Source organism: Penicillium atrosanguineum (genome assembly GCF_028827265.1).
Source record: "Penicillium atrosanguineum strain IBT 20685 chromosome Unknown utg000001l_segment0_segment0, whole genome shotgun sequence".
NCBI classification, from domain to species: domain Eukaryota; kingdom Fungi; phylum Ascomycota; class Eurotiomycetes; order Eurotiales; family Aspergillaceae; genus Penicillium; species Penicillium atrosanguineum.
The window spans coordinates 2,261,224-2,278,092 of NW_026623133.1; the positions used below are offsets into that span (position 1 = coordinate 2,261,224).

General features: G+C 51.4%; 6 protein-coding genes across 6 annotated transcripts; 3 read left to right on the forward strand and 3 right to left on the reverse strand.

The window, feature by feature from the left end:
* Nucleotides 1-291: 291 nt before the first annotated feature.
* N7443_000876 (uncharacterized protein) lies at nucleotides 292-1,230 on the forward strand (the record flags this gene model as incomplete). Its single annotated transcript, XM_056880932.1, has 1 exon — nucleotides 292-1,230. One exon carries the CDS (start codon nucleotides 292-294, stop codon nucleotides 1,228-1,230), a length of 939 nt encoding a protein of 312 aa, XP_056746170.1.
* Nucleotides 1,231-2,432: 1,202 nt separating this feature from the next.
* Nucleotides 2,433-3,955, reverse strand: N7443_000877 (uncharacterized protein; the record flags this gene model as incomplete). The annotated part of the gene is made up of 2 exons (XM_056880933.1): nucleotides 2,433-3,446; nucleotides 3,515-3,955. 2 exons carry the CDS (start codon nucleotides 3,953-3,955, stop codon nucleotides 2,433-2,435), a joined length of 1,455 nt encoding a protein of 484 aa, XP_056746171.1.
* A 2,081-nt stretch (nucleotides 3,956-6,036) lies between these two features.
* On the reverse strand, nucleotides 6,037-9,648 carry N7443_000878 (uncharacterized protein; the record flags this gene model as incomplete). The annotated part of the gene is made up of 2 exons (XM_056880934.1): nucleotides 6,037-9,324; nucleotides 9,382-9,648. 2 exons carry the CDS (start codon nucleotides 9,646-9,648, stop codon nucleotides 6,037-6,039), a joined length of 3,555 nt encoding a protein of 1,184 aa, XP_056746172.1.
* Nucleotides 9,649-11,716: 2,068 nt separating this feature from the next.
* N7443_000879 (uncharacterized protein) lies at nucleotides 11,717-13,040 on the forward strand (the record flags this gene model as incomplete). The annotated part of the gene is made up of 4 exons (XM_056880935.1): nucleotides 11,717-11,835; nucleotides 11,900-12,209; nucleotides 12,274-12,412; nucleotides 12,463-13,040. The coding sequence occupies 4 exons, from the start codon at nucleotides 11,717-11,719 to the stop codon at nucleotides 13,038-13,040; spliced, it is 1,146 nt and encodes a 381-aa protein (XP_056746173.1).
* Nucleotides 13,041-13,975: 935 nt separating this feature from the next.
* On the reverse strand, nucleotides 13,976-15,556 carry N7443_000880 (mitochondrial 37S ribosomal protein mS29; the record flags this gene model as incomplete). Its single annotated transcript, XM_056880936.1, has 2 exons — nucleotides 13,976-14,856; nucleotides 14,914-15,556. 2 exons carry the CDS (start codon nucleotides 15,554-15,556, stop codon nucleotides 13,976-13,978), a joined length of 1,524 nt encoding a protein of 507 aa, XP_056746174.1.
* A 285-nt stretch (nucleotides 15,557-15,841) lies between these two features.
* N7443_000881 (ribosome biogenesis protein RRS1) lies at nucleotides 15,842-16,559 on the forward strand (the record flags this gene model as incomplete). Its single annotated transcript, XM_056880937.1, has 2 exons — nucleotides 15,842-15,897; nucleotides 15,959-16,559. 2 exons carry the CDS (start codon nucleotides 15,842-15,844, stop codon nucleotides 16,557-16,559), a joined length of 657 nt encoding a protein of 218 aa, XP_056746175.1.
* Nucleotides 16,560-16,869: the final 310 nt, after the last annotated feature.

Below are 16,869 nucleotides of genomic sequence, written 5' to 3' on the forward strand. Positions count from 1 at the left end.
GAACTTGTTAGTTGATATTCGCTCATACAGAAGAGATAGGAAAATGTTGCGCAGCGGAGGTAATTCGATCCTTTCAAATTTGTATTTGCATTTTCCAGAAGGAAAAAAAACCCAAAAGATCCTTATTTCTTGAAGCTAAGAATTATTCGCGAAAAGACAAAAGAGTATACCGAAAACATCATGATGACACCATGACCCGCGGGTGTGAATGTTCCCAAGACTACGGTCGGTTCACTGACCAAGGCAACCAACCGAGTGCATCGTGCAATTTCAAAGAATCACCTAAGAGACATGGACCCAACTTCTTTTGACCTCGATCATGACGACTTGGCTGCGGAGTTAGAATCATTCTCAGGCCAGGACTCACGCCTCGATAGGCCAAGTGACTGGCCGAGATGGATACGATATATTGAGAAGCAGGCAAAGCGTTACAACATCTGGGAATTGTGTGATCCCACAGTAAAATTGGGAGATCTGCCACAGACAGGATGGAAAACACGGTATCCTCGGTCACGTCCCTCATCAGTGTACTCGGAAGAAATCTGGCACTACGAGTTTATTGGACATGTTGACCCCGAAATACAGACTAAAATGATATTACTAAATCTGGATCTTCTTTCAACCCACATATGGCTCTCACTGTCACGAGACTACCAGAAATATGTTTTTGGGAAATGGCAGGACAAGTCTACAAGACCCTGGACTTATTTGACGTTACTTCAAGCTACTATGGAGCCACAAGTCCCAAGAGTCGATGAACGTTTTCCTCAGGATAACATGTTTGTGTTGGAAGATGAATGGGGGAAGCTTCGAGACCTAGCAAAATCTGGATCCACCATCGACTACGCCGCTCAGTGGAAGATATTTTTCGGAAGATGCCTTGAGCTAAAGGCGACGCAGAGGTCTGAAGAATCGGCCTTTATCGAAGCCACTATGGATCTGCAGGACAATACAAAGTCTTGGAAACCCTTGACTTCCCAGTCGTGGATCAGATATCCATATTGCGGTGGTCCGCTTACCCAGAGCGATTTGAGCAAACCGCCTGAGATGGATGTGCAATGGCGGCGAAACCTTCAAGAAACTCTGACGTCGTGTGAAGAGAGCATGAAAAGGAATCAGGAGCTGGAGAGTAATGAGGGAAATGAACAGAGAATAGAAAGGGGAGAAGACTCCGATGGAAGCGAAGATGACGAAGACTATAGGATATGCCCCGATTGGGAACTCGTCTAGTTGATATTCGCTTCACGCACTGTGGATTACAGTGGATTACAACACATCCGCCAAATTCCTCCAAAAAGGGATCCTCGCTCCAAAGCCTTGGAGATTAGCTAAATTTTCAACAATTTCAACAATTTCAAATACCATTCGAATTTCATCCTATAGGATCTCATCACACCCACTAAAACCCCCAAAACCAGTCCCACTACAGAATAAAAATCAGCCCAAAAATGCGACTCCACCCGCTTCGCCCCATCAAGTCAAAATCACAGCCTACAGCCCACTCTTTCCAAGAACGTCAACACCAACTCCAGCACGGTGCACCAAGTGGCACATCCATAAAATAGCCTCCAAAGCACAAGCTTCCAACAAGTTAAACCAGCAAAACACTATAACCTCACTAGTGGCGGAAAAAAGTATAAATCTGCCGAAGATCCGCGTACTCCGTGAAGAAGTCCGCACTAACTATCGAGACCCGGTAATAAACACCACGTTGAGAGAAAAGGGATGGGTTCACGGACCCATATCCTCGTGTTAGCCCCATCAAGGCCGACATCCTTATTGTTCCCTTTTCGCCAGAGTGGGGTTGTGTTGAGAGCACAATTAGCCTCTATACCTATACAACAACAACCCTAGTGTACTCTCCACATGGCTCAAGTAACTTGGAACAGCCTTGAAATCATATTTTCATGAGCTACCTCTGCTTAACCGCCTACCCTGATTCACTTCACCTAGCAGGCTCGATGTGGGTCGGACCCCGTTGGGATCCATGGATCTAGAGCTCAAATCGGGGTACTTCCACTACCGAGAGGGCAATGTGACACAGCCCGAGCGTCTCCGAACCGCGGACACGGTGTCCCAAGGCCGCTGTCCTGGGTTTTATGACGTTACCCTAGGTATACTACCTAGGTACAGATGACTGTTTTCGGTTGAATGATGGGGTCTTCTACACGATGAAGATTGAGTGCGAATGATCCAAGGTAGAGGGACTATTGGAAATTCGGGGCGGTATGGGCTGATGAGATCATTGTGGAGGTGGAGAATTCAATGAGATATGCTAGTGACTAGTAACCATCGTATGCGGAATACAATATAGGTATAATCGAAACAGCAAGAATGAATTCTGGGTTCGCTGTGACAAAATGCAGGGGGTATTGGAATGAATGAACACGATGGCCGCCCGAACATGAACAGAATTAAAGGAATCCAAGAGATTATCGAGTGCGTTTAGAATGACCGCCCGAATTCCCTGCCGCGGGCCTCTTCTGCCCCGACGCACTCGCAGCCAATTCCGCCGATCGAATCAGATCTCCTAGTCGATAGAGAAATACCTTTGGTGCCCGATTCACCTCGATCTTTCCCCGAATGTCTCGCAGCTCGTCGATAAATTGGTAGAGGCTGGCTGGAGGGAGGGCTTCAAGGGCAGTAATGACGAATAGATCGGCGTCTTGTTCCAGGTCCATGTCTGGATCCCCGATCAGCATAAGATACAGATTGCGCTGGTCCTCGTCTTCGCCTTGGAAAGAGGTTCGGCCCCAGGTATTCCCATCTAGTGGATCCTTGTGCCGGGAGGAGATAGCGTCGAGAATGAAGACGAGGGCTTTGGCAGCACCTTCGAAACCGTAGGGCGCGCGGAAACCGATGTGCGAGCGGATGCGAGAGACGGAGCGGCGTAGCTCCTCGAAAACTTGATCTATCTGTACTGGACCACCGCCAGGACTACTCGGGTTTGAAGGGATTTCACCCGTGGCGCAGTACCGGTCGAAGCCGGCTAGCAGGCGGCGAGTATGATCCTGGATTTTGTCAAAGTAGATGGCTGCACAAGCACCGGCTGGCATGGCCTTGCAGAGACTGCTGCGGACGCCGTCGTCGTGCACTGCTAGTCGGAAGATGGTTGCTTGGAAATCACCTTGCACGACACACTGCTCTGCAGTGCGTGCCGGCGTCGTCGTTTCCACGAGGTCGGGGCGGAAATCTTCGGGTAGGATCGTCGGTGTAAATGCTGAGAGCACGTCTCGTACCTTTTCCACCCGTGTCATGGCCGTCGTCCTGCTGTCTCCCTCGTCCCGGAGGTACTGCCAATTGAGCTGGTTCGCCACCGCCTCGAGCTTGCCTGTCAGGAGATCCTCGATGCGTTGGCGCACAACGGGACGGCCGTTGTGGGACAGGGCTACTTCTGTGGACGGAGGGTTAGAAAGGAAGCAACCATGCAGCTGATCGAGGAGCCACTGGACAGGGAAAGCATCAGCGGGAACCCTGGCGAGTTAATCACATCAAAAAATGACGAAACACTTACGAAGATGTGTTGACAGGCACCCTTGGGCCGGTCTTGAAAGGTTGAGCAGGTACAAGTAGGCGAGTCAGGCCCAATGTGCACACGCGGTCGGTCCAAAAGCTGAAAGTCAAACCCCTCGGACGAAGCACGGCAGTTGACCACGTCGAATTCGCCCATCAGACCTACCATAGCCTGGGCTTCAGACTCGGTATCTAGATGGCTGAGGTCGTAGGTGATTCCTGAATGGGCTCGGACCTTTGATCCGGCCTCGGACTCATCGTCACTGCTCTCCGCGCTCTCCTCACCTTCCTCCTCGCTTTCACTCTCGGCAGATGAGCTGTCATCACCTTCGTCTCGATGGCCCTGGGTGGGGGCCGGTTGACCCTCGGCGCGAGGGGTCCTGGAGGCAGGCATATCCTGACCGATTGAAAGTCTGTGAAACTGTCTAGTCGGGGGCGCCATGCTGAGAAAGGGGCAAAGAAGTAGGGAGGGGCAAAGAAGCGATATTCCCAGATTCACTCCCAAGTCGTAGAGTTCTTCCGACCCATGGACGGGAGCGGGTACACTGAACCATGGAATCGGCATGTCCCTCCCGCTTTAAATATTTCGCTCCGCCATGGAGCTATGATCTTCCTTTCGTCATTTGGGCTCGACTGTGCCCGGACACTCGGCCTTCAAGTTGGACCACAGTTGGGGGTCGACTGTTCGCAGGGACAAAAAAAATAATAAAAATCGGTCAAAATAAATGCGAATTTCAGGTCTGGCGCAGACCCATGATTTTCCCAACAGCGCTTAGGGAAGCTATCAGGGGGGTTGCAGTCGAGATAACACGGGCAAAAAAAAAAGAGAGTTGACCGCAGGATTGACCGCAGGAGCCCTTGGAAGGGGTGCTGTTTTGACAAAGCCAAACCGTTCAATTATGCCTGACAACTGATCAGCAGCAGCGCACAGACAGCTAAGAGGATCGTGTGCAATGGACCGATCTGGGGTTTGGTGGCTGGACCATTGGCCCCCGGCTTTCCGGGCGGAGTCAAGCTCGAATTGAGGGCCTCACGAGCGCAGCGAGCACAGTGATGTATCACACCGAGTATTGCAATGGCGCCGAATGCCTTGAACAACTGGTACCACCCGGGACCAGTAACATACCACAAGTGTCAAGTAGACACCGTTGGCGACAGCCCGTTCGCCCAAAAACACAATTGACAGGAAAGCAAAAGAATGGAGAACAGTGTCCGTGCTATACGCAGACCGAACAGGCTTGGCCCGATGGCGATCGCAGTCTGTGCCTGCGCGAGGGCGAGATCGGGGAATCTCGACCTTTCCGAGCTGGCTTTAGAGTGGTCACATTGACCCGCTCTCAGATCATCTTGGTTATCAATTGGCCACACCTTTTTTTTTGGGCTAGGGGGTACTCTGACATCAACATGAACTGACGGCACAGTTGTCAAACAAGGGTCCCCCGGACAGATCGATATTCGAACGCGCATCCTTAGCTCAAGGCTCCTTCCGAGTTGAGTGATGGCCGACATCGAAGCTGCGTCTGAGCAGCCTCCATCTCCACGGGACGAAAACACCGAGGCATAGTCTGCCACATGGACTGAGTTCCTCCGGGTCACCAAAAAAACAAACAAAAAGGCAAAAAAAAGCCCAAACCCAGGCGTTGGTGATTCCAAGGTCTGCCTTGCATATCACGCCGGCTCAATTGGCAGGGGATCACCGAAAAACCACACGGCACGGCGAAAAAGGAGGGGAACCTCCTGCGCACGAACTGTGCCCGTGGATAGATGATCATAGAGCGAAAGCGAGTTGGCCCCCAGATGCTGCACAGCAGGACCCGCCATTTTGGGTATTGGGTCTGAGGATAATCGTTTCCTGCTTTCGGTGCCTCTCAGGAAAGGTCCAAGCAACGGAAATCGCCGTTAGGGCCACGCCTGGGATCGACATCTGGCGTCTAATTGCCCAATTTGAGACCCTCCGCCAATCGCCGTGCCCGGGCGCCTAAAATAAATGCCTTGCCATGCGCTCGGCCACTCGTGGTCGCAGATGTCCTGTTGGACTGTCGGAGAGTTGTCTGTGCGTTCTTGTTAAATCACTTGATTTGGCCCCAGTTGCATGTCGCAGCCACTCTGTGGCTGCGCGTGAAAACAGCCTCAGGATGAAGAGATTTCGGCACGTTTCCGTACAAGGTTTCGTCACCTCACGAGTGTTGGTTCTGTTGGCCTTTAAGTCTCGGGTCACAGGTCTCGGAACGAGAATGAGTGGGTGAAAATTAACGCGTTCGAGTACTTCGTGTAACATGAGGGGAAAAGGACTCCGGGTGGATGCGCATGAGCCCGCACATACCACGATGCTAAAGAGAGGGACTACATGCAGCTCGAGTCATGTTATTTCAAGGTCATTTGTGAACTATCTAGAAAAATATTCGGGATCGTTAACCCCAAGCAGGCATCGAGAATGCGAATTGGTAGAAGGGTATATTCGTATCAAAGGAAATTCGTCGCGTCATTATGCTCAGGGCTTTCAGTAGCAACTACAACTTTAGTCTAGTGGTTGGCTCGGGCTGCGTTGCGCTTCTTCGCTTCCTCCAGTGCCCTGCGCAGTCGTTCTTTGTGCTCCACATCTGTGTCTTGGGCCGGGCTCGCCGCAGCTGAAGGTGGGGTGGGCACAGCAGTGGGAGGCCGAACAATTATCGGAGGAACGTCAGCTGTCGCATTCACAGGAGTAGAGTCATCTGCGATGGTCGAGGTCGGCACCACAGTTGGGGGTCGGGGCGTCTTGCTCAAGTCTTCAAGAAGGCGTTTGATAGTACCCTCTATTTCACGAGGACTCCTTTGGATACTCTCCAACTTGGAATCCATATCTTTCCGAAGAATATCATCCTCTTTTTTCTTTTCAATCTCAAGCCGCTGGAGGATATCCGGCTCGGAGTTGGAATATCGCGCTTCAGCGACGGCGACGTTGTAATCAGCTTCATTGAGTGCCAAATCGGCAATTCCCGAGCTGCGCAGGATAGCCTCCGAATCAGTCTGAAGAGACGTAGCAAAGGTCGCCGCCGACTTGAGCACCTGTTCAACTTCAGTATCCGGTAGGCCGGAAGCGCGGAGGCTCGTGGCATCTAGTCGGGCTGTTTTGCTCGCGAGCTCGTCCAGGAGGCCTTGGTTAATACCTAGGCCGTGAAGAATTGCATCGTCGAAGGAATCCATGAGTCGGTTGGCTCGGTCGTCACGGTCTTTCGCAGCCTCTAGGATGTTCCGTTTCTCCATGCGATTGAAGTCTCCATCTAGATTTCGGAGGCTGGCCATGTCGCCCATGAACACTAGTGGTCGACGCTCGGCTTTCTTACGACGGCGCTCGCAGTCCAGGGCAAGTTCTAGTCGTTTCTGGAAGCGAAGCTCGAGCTTTCTATGGATATCGTTGATCAGGTTCATTGTCACCGATGGGCTGCATTGCTCGGTCGGTGAGTTCTTTTCCTTCTGGTCCCTATCCAGCTGGCTGAGTGCGGAATCATACGACTTGCGAAGTACGGAAATTTCATCCTTCAATCGCTCATCCAGAGGATTGAAGACTTTAGCGATGAAATTTTCCACTTCTTCACGCTCCTCGCTCAGCTGAATACGAGCCTCAGTTTGACGGAAGTCTTCTTCGAGCGTATTAATATCGGCATAGCCAATTTCCTTTCCATTGAAAAGATCATCGATCTGCTCCTCGGACTCCTCTTGGCGAGCCATGCGCTCCTCGTCCAGTCTATGACGACGATTTTTCGCAGACAAATTCCATTTATCAACGGTTTCTTGAATATAGGAGAAGTTATCCGGAAATTTCACAAGACCCTCTCGGGTCGTAATCTGCCAAGAGCTCTCGGATGGCTTATCTAAAGGCTTCCAGACCATCGATCGCAGCTCTTCGAACAAGGTATTTGGTCGTCCTTGCCGAAGAGACTCTGGCAGGAGCGGAACTGGTGTGGTGCTCGGGCGACCAACTGCCCGATAAGCCGTGCTCTTATGACGAATGAGACCAAGGAAGGTCTCATCATGTTCATCGGCAGCAGGGGTGGTGGTCACAGTCCCCGATCTTGACTGGTGCGTGATTGCTGGAGCATTTGACATGATGCGTCCGCTGCCAGCTGATTGTCTTAGATCAGAGTAGGCCTCATATGCTGGGCGGGCGAAAGTTAAGTTGTCCGAACCGCGCTGCGGGCCTTCCATATATTGAAAGGGAGTGTAAATTGGCTGCGGGGGATTCGAGACCAGGGGCTCTAGAACCTGCTTCTCCGCAGATTCGTCTACGGAGAATTTTCTCGAAGGGCTACTTGAAAGATTGTTTGCTGAATCTTCTCCACCGGGAAGAGTCGAAAGTTTTGGCCGCCATTGCGACCCTCGGCGAGCTAGCTTGGCTTGGATAGGTCGCCCTCCAGAGCTGAACTCGCTAGCCGTATCATCGATGTCGTCCCCGTATTCCGTAGTAGCCGCGGGTGACGGCACTTCTTCCGATTCCACAGGAATCAAGCCAGATTCAATCGTCAAATTTCGTTCCGAAGGACGTGAAAGCGTTCGCTTAGGCGTCGGAACAGATGGTTGTGGAGCTGTCGTGGAGTTTTGATTGTCGTGCTCGATATTATAGAGGATCTCCCGAAGCTTGGTCTCCTTGGCCATGAAAGCTATGAAGATTTTGAAACGCTCTTCATCAGAGTCAGCCACAGCTTCCTTGCGCAGCATCGCAACATATCGTGTAAGAGAGGATTTAGACCATGGGTCGAGGTCCTCATATGGATCAGGGGTTTTAGTAGCTGGGGTAACTCCCTGAAACGAGAGTGGAGTTGGCACCGCCGGACTTGCGACTCCTGGATCCTGGGCAACAGATGGGTTGCTTTGAATGGGGCTCGAGGTTCCGACTGGAGTACTTCTGTTGCTCTGGGACGTGGGAGAAGGCCGCGAAGTGGAATCCGCACGTTCAGACTGAATTGGCTGAATCTGCTGGGCTGGTTGAGCTTGCTGAGCCAGCTTAGGCGCAGTCGACAGCGGCTGAACCCACGCATCAATGACATTATCAATACTTTCCGCATGATCTTCAAACGAGCTGGCAGAGCTCACGCTGTCCACGCGGGGCGGAGGAGTAAATGACTGATGACCCATCATTGTTGGAACCGTAGGGTTGAATGGCTGGCTTCCTAACTTTGTTCCAGGACTGATAGGCGAAATGGAATCATTCCGTTTCATAGTGTCTGGGCGAGAAGGAAAACTCGAGGAAGGGCGAGTCGGCTGGTTTGGGTCCATATGAGGGGGAGGCGTAGCCGTGTTATTCAAAGTCTGGGGTTGCATTCCAGTACCGTAAGTCGGCGAATTATAAACAGAATCCTGTGTTTGGTGTGCCGGTGGCCTATCTGGGAACCAGGGCGCATCGTCAAAGTCAGCTGTACTGTGACCCAAATGCTCCCAGTCAGAAGGCGTGCCAGTTCCCAAAGCTGATGGACCCGTTGAGGCCGAGTTGGTATTCGTCCGGAATCCATAGGAGCCTAGTGTGGCCGCCGGGCCTACACCTTGCGCAAGAAGTGGTGGCCGCACAGGTTGACTGGCCTGTTGCGCCGCTGGGTGAGAATTCTGCGGGATCTTTGGAGGCGGAGGCGGCACACCACTAAGTGCCGGTACTGGCGCAGGCGGGGGCACATATGGCGGCGGAATATTTGAAGCAAATGAAGGCTGAGCTTCGGTGAACGATTCGCAATCATGGCCTGGAGGCGGAGGTGAAATGCTGGTGTTAAGGGGCGGTGGCTGCTCCGGGGTTTTCGACTGCGCATAGGCAAACGGCTGCTCATTTGTACTAGATGGTCGAGGCTGTTATGACAATGCGGTCAGCTTCCGTTTCTCCCATATTCAATAATGTACCCTTACTGGCAAAGGCGGCGGGGCGTAGACCGGGTGCACCTGTTGTTGATTGTTGTATCGCACGCCCCACGTTCTTGAGTCTGCGGATCCAGACACTGGCGATGTACTGGGGTTTGGTAGACCTGAGATCTGGCCATACGTTGCAGGGCTATACGAAGCGACCTGAGGCCGAGGCGGTTGCGGTGGAGGGACATCGAATTGTCCCACGGGACGGTGTGGAGGTGCAGGCAGCCGCCATTCGGGCTGCGAGTCGTGTTGATTCGAGCCGTACATGGTCGCTCATGGCAGTGAAGAGATTAAGCTGGGTATAGAAGTAGGATACTCCTGAGAGAACTGCAAGCTAGCGCAGAACGAAAATATGGCATAGCGCATGTGTTAAGGAAGCGGGACGAGCTTGCGCACTTGCCGTGAGGCCACCCCACATGATCGCGATGCCACGCGGATGGCACCTTTTCCCTTTAAGGTAACGGTAACTATCGTCTCACCTAAGTGATTTCCTTTTATCTGAGATTCTGATCCCTATCTCAAGGCTATCCTTGTTTACACCCCAGGGCCTATGAGTGGCCCCCTTGGCCTCTAAGCCATCTAAGCTTAGATTTCGACGAGCTAAATCACGAAGGCCTGGCAGGCTATAGTTCAGTAAGACTCTGACCTACTAGCATGAGCTCTTCTCGTTTCTCTCATATTAGAGAGCAGGGGAAACTAGTAAATGTTCCTACTTGTCTGCCTTTTCTCGGGCTTTGGCGTAACCCGGGGTTCGAGGTCTCTTTGGTTACTCCCTTGATGATACACAGAGTACAGAGTATACGTAATTCTGTGCTCTCGGCCATTTATTTCAATCTTTGAAAGCTAAACCAAGATATGTCTAGAAAGATTAATTCATCGAATTCTTTACTTCATTACATTTCCACCAGCGCGCTCGCAAGTCTATGAATTGCTGTTTGCCCACGTTTTCACCTAGATATCATTTTACCTTTTCTTATTCCTTTTAATGACTAGGAAATTAACTGAATATGCCTCCTGATGCTGAAAAACGCCCTCGGTCAAGGGTGCAATGGGAACTGTCGGAGAACAAAAAAAAAACCAGATGTTCAAAAGTTTTTCAGACTACACCGATGAAATACACATCGGCGATGGACCAGGGTCTTCCATCCGATTTAACTGAATTCTCTGGTTGGCCTGTTGAACCCAAGGCTAAAAGGCTAAAGGCAGTGACAAATCAAAGAGCTCCTCCATAACCCCGACGTTTCTGCTTGGGTTCCACCCAAGACTAAGAAAAGGGCGGTAAGCATTCAAGGAAAACAATCAAGAGACCAGCTAAAGCAATTGAAACATCCGACAAACTTCATGTCGAAGGAAACTCGAGCCAACTCGACCAGACAGCGAGTAAACACATACATCGAGAGAATCCAGTGTGGAAGAAGCTGACAGCAACTGTCGAAACCCCCAGAGGCAGAGTTGTGATGGACCACATTTGGGATCCCAAAGTCGTGGCAAGGCGCCTTGAAACGAGAAAAGAATGCTATTCGACCTTGGGAGAGAGGGTCATCAAAGAACTGCCCTCCCTTTTTACTACAAGGCACCCCTCACGAGGCGGAAAATGGCAGAGAAAAAGAAAATTGGGAATTGAGAGAGGCGAGAGCCTAGTATGGAAGACTAAAGGCAATGGCTGAGGGTATCTCGAGTCCACAAGTTACGGCGATAGGAAGTGGTACAGCTCAAGCTAAAGGGGTTACGAATCCAGGTTTACAAATGACTAGGGGAGCTACTCGAAGAGGTCGCGGGGACTAGACGCGGGTACAGGAACAGGACCAGGACCAGGAACGGGAACCCGCGGCATGGCCAAAAGCCGAGGCAGAGGGCGAAGCAGAGGAGGGGCTTAAGGGACATATTCAGAGGTGGTCAAGAATATTTCAATGGTATAGGTTCTTCATATTTACTTTTCCCCTTAGGTTGTACTGTAGGTTCCAGCTCCGATTCTAAACGCTGAGGATTCAGAGTCGTATAGCTCAAGTGGGGTTAACGGGGATAAAGCACTCTCTCCTCCGTCGACCGATCACCAACGGGCATACTTTCGGTGCCATGTACCACAACACTCAACAAGACGGACTTAGCGGGAAACAGGTTTTTATGTACCTCCAGCTTAATAATGGGTTATGCGGAGCAGGAAGTTGTATCCAATCCTTTGGGAGCATTTACATCATATCCCCGCAGGAGCATTTATAAAAGGTGGAGCCAGTGAACCTCAATGTTGATCCTTTTATCTTTTCAATTCCTAGCAGAATTGAAACTTCCCATATTCAAACCAGTTAAGAAAACCACCCAGTAAAAACCCGACACAATGTTCCAAGCAGCAGCACCTCCCAAATCCCACCTCGGCCGCTATCGCCTCCTGGCACCCACAGCCGGAGTGAAGGTGAGCCCATTGTGCTTGGGAGCTATGAATTTCGGAGAAGGCTGGTAAGGTCTAACTACGCAATTGGCGTTCTATCCACACCTAGGTATGGAGCTAAGAAACAAACAGGAAAGAGAGACTCGGCGAATGCGACAAAGCGCAGTCCTTCAAAATCCTCGACACTTATTATGAAAACGGCGGCAATTTCATCGACACAGCCAACGCCTACCAAAATGGAGACTCTGAGACCTGGCTCGGCGAGTGGATGGAAGCCCGTGGCGTGCGTGACGAGATCGTCCTCGCTACTAAGTATACCTCGCCGTATCGCTTGTTCGACAAGTCTCAGATCCAGGCGAACTATGTGGGCAATAATGCGAAGAGTATGAAGGTCTCATTGGAAGCGAGTTTGAAGAAGTTGAAGACGGATTACATTGATTTGGTATGCTTCTTTCCCAACCGATCGTGAGGGGATTGGGGATTCAAGATGCTGATACTCGCTCTAGCTATATGTCCACTGGTGGGACTTTAGTACCTCTATCGAGGAGGTGATGACCTCGCTCAACCAGCTAGTTACTGCAGGCAAGGTTCTATATCTTGGAGTCAGCGATACACCCGCCTGGATCGTCAGCCGCGCAAACCAATGTACATTCCCCTCCCTCCTTCCTCAGAATTAACCCACTAACACCACCAAGACGCCCGAGACCACGGCCTCCGCCCCTTCTCCGTCTATCAAGGCCAATGGAACGCCGCCAAGCGCGATTTCGAACGTGAGATCATCCCCATGGCCGCCGCCGAAGGCATGGGGCTAGTACCCTGGGGTGCCATAGGCGGTGGCAGCTTCAAGACCGCCGCCCAACGCGAAGAGATCACCAAATCCGGTAACCCTGGACGACAGGTTGAGCCCCGGGATGTGGATATCGCCGTTTCGAAGGTTCTGGAGAGTGTGGCTGCGCGACACAACACGGTTATCACGAGCGTGGCGCTAGCATACTTAATGCATAAGGCACCGTATGTGACGCCGATTGTGGGTGGGCGCAAGCCGGAGCATTTGTTGGGAAATATTGAGGCGCTGGGACTGAGGTTGTCGGAGAATGATATTGAGGAGATTGAGGGGGCCTATGACTTTGACTTGGGTTTCCCTATGACGTTCCTTTTCAGGGGAGAGAAGACAGAGGCGCATCCTGGGAACTCGGTGTTTATGAACTATGCTGCTAGGTTTGATTATCCTGATTTGGTGAGACCTATTGTGCCAGAGAAGGTTGATGAATAAGAAATATTATAATGGGGTTAAGAGACTGGGTTTCGGAACTGTTGCGGATGAGAAGCTGTGGGTTCAAAGATTGGTATCATCATGAATTAATATAACAACGACAAAAGGCATTTTGTAAACGCTGCTAGCACTGATTTTCCAATTTCAATTGAAGTTCTGATTATCACTTAGCGATCGTGGCATGTTAATTGCTCTAGCAGTAACCTACAATCGACATGTGCCTGACAATAGCAGTGAATAGATCCAACTCCGGGAACCGTTGTACAAACCCAGTCTGATCCTGGGAGGCAGCCGATATCAGGACACGCAGCCGGCGCAGCAATTGTTTGAACAAAAAAAAAAAAGCGCACTGAATAAGACTTCGATTTTCATGGTGATTATATTGGAACGTTTCTAGGATAGATTCTAAAGAATCTTTGCAAAGGTTGCTGGATTAGATCGAGAGGAACCTGCAGAGCTCGACAAGAACGATCAATTGATGCTGGAATCTCCGAACTTAGCCTGCGATTGAGCGCGATATTTATGGCTTTTCTGTGAGACCAACGTAGGTTCGTTGATAGCCAACGAGTGTTTTTCTGAAAAGTTTATCTTTGGGGAAAGCCATTAGACGTCGAGATCTGGTAACACTAGATAGTCCCGGCGTGCCCGGATTACCGTTACGGTATATCGTTGGGGAAGGCCTGCCTACATAGACAATACCTAGTACCTTGCATTTACTGGTAACATAAAAACACAAGATACTCACGGGTGGAGTGGCAAAGAGGTGAGTTTATAGGAAACATGGCCATTATATGCATACAAAAGCAAATATCAAAAGAGATTTATAAGACTTGTAAAGTACATTGAAGAAGCATAAAAAACAAAGCCCAGCATCCCATTTACAGTACAAAATCGAACCACATCAAGGGTCCGAATCAAAGAAACAGGTATATCCATCAGTTCGCAGCAGCAACGGGCTGGGCAACGGGCTGAGGAGCAGCAGTGCGCACATGACGACCCAGCTTCTCCAGCTCGCCAATGATACCACCACCAGACAGAGTCCACTTCTCTCCGACCCATTCCTCGTTCACGGACTCGCGCAGGAGACCGCTCTGAGCAAAGTACTCGAGGAAGCCACGGGCCTCGTCGCGGGTGAGACCGCCGAGGGTCTGCAGCTCGAGGCCGTCCTTGGCGGTATCGGGCTTGAAAATGTCCAGCACGCGGCTATCAGGCTTGCTATAGTTCTCGGGTTGCGGGTATTCCTCGGAATCAGGGGCAATGCCGGCTTGGCGCGCGGCCAGCTGGTTCAGACCGACCTCGAGGCTGTAGCTGCTGGGGTTGTTGGAGGTCGAGGTGGCGTACAAGAGCATACCGCCGTTCTTCAAGGACTGGCCCTTGAGAAGGGAGAGGAAGTGCTGCACGAAGATAAGATCGTGGGCGTGCACCGGGGTGAAGTCTGAGGCCTTGTAGGCGCTCTCGGTCATCCAGTGAGCGAGACCGTCGACGGCGACGAGCATGGGAGGGCGGGCCTCGAAGTTCTTCTCCATTCCTGGGGCAGCGGCAGTAGCGTTAAACTCGGCCCACAGAGCCTGGAAGACCTTCCAGGAGAGGGCGGCATCCTGGAAGCCCAGCTTGGCCAGGTCTTCGAGGGTCGAGGTGGGCTTGAGACCGGGCAAACCGGCGTGCTTCTGGGAGACCTTGAGGCTAGACAGAACCTCGCGGTTGGCCTCGACGGTGCGGGTCAGGAGGGCGGAAACAGCGTTGGGCTGGTCATACTGTGTAGGCTTGCTGCCTTCGATGGGAGAGTAGGCAGTGTCTCCACACACGAGGTCGCGTGCTATTATTCAAATATTAGTGATCATTCAATCATCGACTATCCTTCAATTAAACTCACCATCAGGCACTGTAATCACAATCCAGTTCTTAAGGAAGCCCATAGTCATAGCCTGCAACAAATGCACGGTCTTGCCGGAGCCTTTGGATCCCGTAATAATCTTCTTGACAACCTTGCCCTTTTCAAGAGCATCACCATCGCCAGAGATCTTCTCAAACAGACGGCCCATCTCAAGAGTATCACGGCGCAGAACGGTACCCGGCCGGCGGAATATAGGCCAACCCTGCTTAGGCTTGAAAGCCTGCACCGCCCTCAATCGATCCAGGGTAGCCACGGGCAGACCGACAACAGTACCACGGAGACGAGCATCTACCATAGTCTCAGGTGACAAGTCCTTCATGCCCTCAATCTCTAGGGCATTGGGGTTGCTGAGCACGATGCGCTTCCGCAAAGCCTTGCGCTCTCCAACAGCCGGGGGACGCGCCCGCTCAGTCTTGGTCTTCTTCTTCCTCTTCAGTATCTGACCCTGGCGGTACTTATTGGCGACAAGAGTGCTCTTCTTCTTCACCGGATTGGCATATTGCACCGCAGTCGAGTGGAAGGGAGCGCTGGTAATCCGGGGTGTTGCGGCCGGCGTCGGGGCAAAGGCTCGCGTTGTTGGACGGAGCCGGGAGAGACAGCTCCAGCACCACGCGGAGGCCATTGTTCAAGAACAGTGGCCCTAGCGGACAGTTTGAGGAGGATTGGACGGGAGTGGTGGACGAATGTTGGAGATCGAGAAACACCATCAACCGGCCATAATAATTTGATTGAATTCCTTCCGCCTATTTAGGATGGCGGTGTGCTTTGTCTTAGTCACTCGGCAGAAAAGTGAAAGTGGTGATAGCCAACATTTTTTCTTGCCGAGCTCAATATCTCTCAATCTTGCTGTTTTGCACCAGCATTCTGTTCTATTTCTTTCTGAGTATTTTCAGAAGAAATTTTCATAATGACTGACGTCGATATGTCCAACGGCGTTGACGCCGCTGACAAGCCCGAGAGACTGTACGAAATATATTTTTCCATCGTCCAGCCAAACAGTGCACGAGACTAACAGAACCTCTAGTCCTATCACCGTCTCCAAGCCCACCCCCTACACCTTCAATCTGGGCCACCTGACAGTCAACGACCCAAATCCTCTGGAGATCACGGCCGGCGAGCTGAACAGTTCCCTCCAAGCCACCGCTCGTGATGGCGCCCAGTGCCTCTTGAACCAACTGCTCACAACATGCAACATCACCTCGTCCGCGCAGAATGGTGTCCTTCTCAGCCTGCCGGCCCCGAACACCGACCTTCCCCGGTTCAAGCCCCTGCCTACACCCAAGCCCCCGACTAAGTGGGAGCTGTTCGCTCGTAAGAAGGGTATCGGCAAGTTCAGCACCAAGCCCGGCGCCACCCTGGCGGACAAGGAGCGCCGCAAGAAGCTCGTTTACGACGAGGCATCTGGCGAGTGGGTTCCCAAGTGGGGATACAAAGGCAAGAACAAGGATGACGACAACCAGTGGCTTGTGGAGGTTGATGAGAGCAAATGGAAGAAGGAGGAGGAGGCTGCTACTAAGGGTGGCTCGATCCGTGGAATGGGTCGTACCGAGCGGAAGGAGAGAATCAAGCGCAATGAGCGTAAGGAGCGGTCGAATGCGACTCGTGCGAAGACGGGAAAGAAATAGTGGTAATGGTTTAAAGGGACTACTGTACATTTTGAGAAGTGTCTTTGTTCTCGGCGTTGGGGTTTGGAGTCGAGGGTTTTTGCCTTTAAACTCATGACGGTCGACATATGACTAGATTAAAAAGCATTGTTTATATCCTATTCCATCTAACACCCACACACTTTTTCTTCTACTTCGATATCTACTTCATGGTATTGATACCTTCCGAACTGGTTTACTATGTAGAGAATCAAAATCGAGCATACCAAATTGGTTTCATTAAGCTGAAAAAAAAGAAATGCCCTCCCATGGCCGCTATTGTACAGATCTT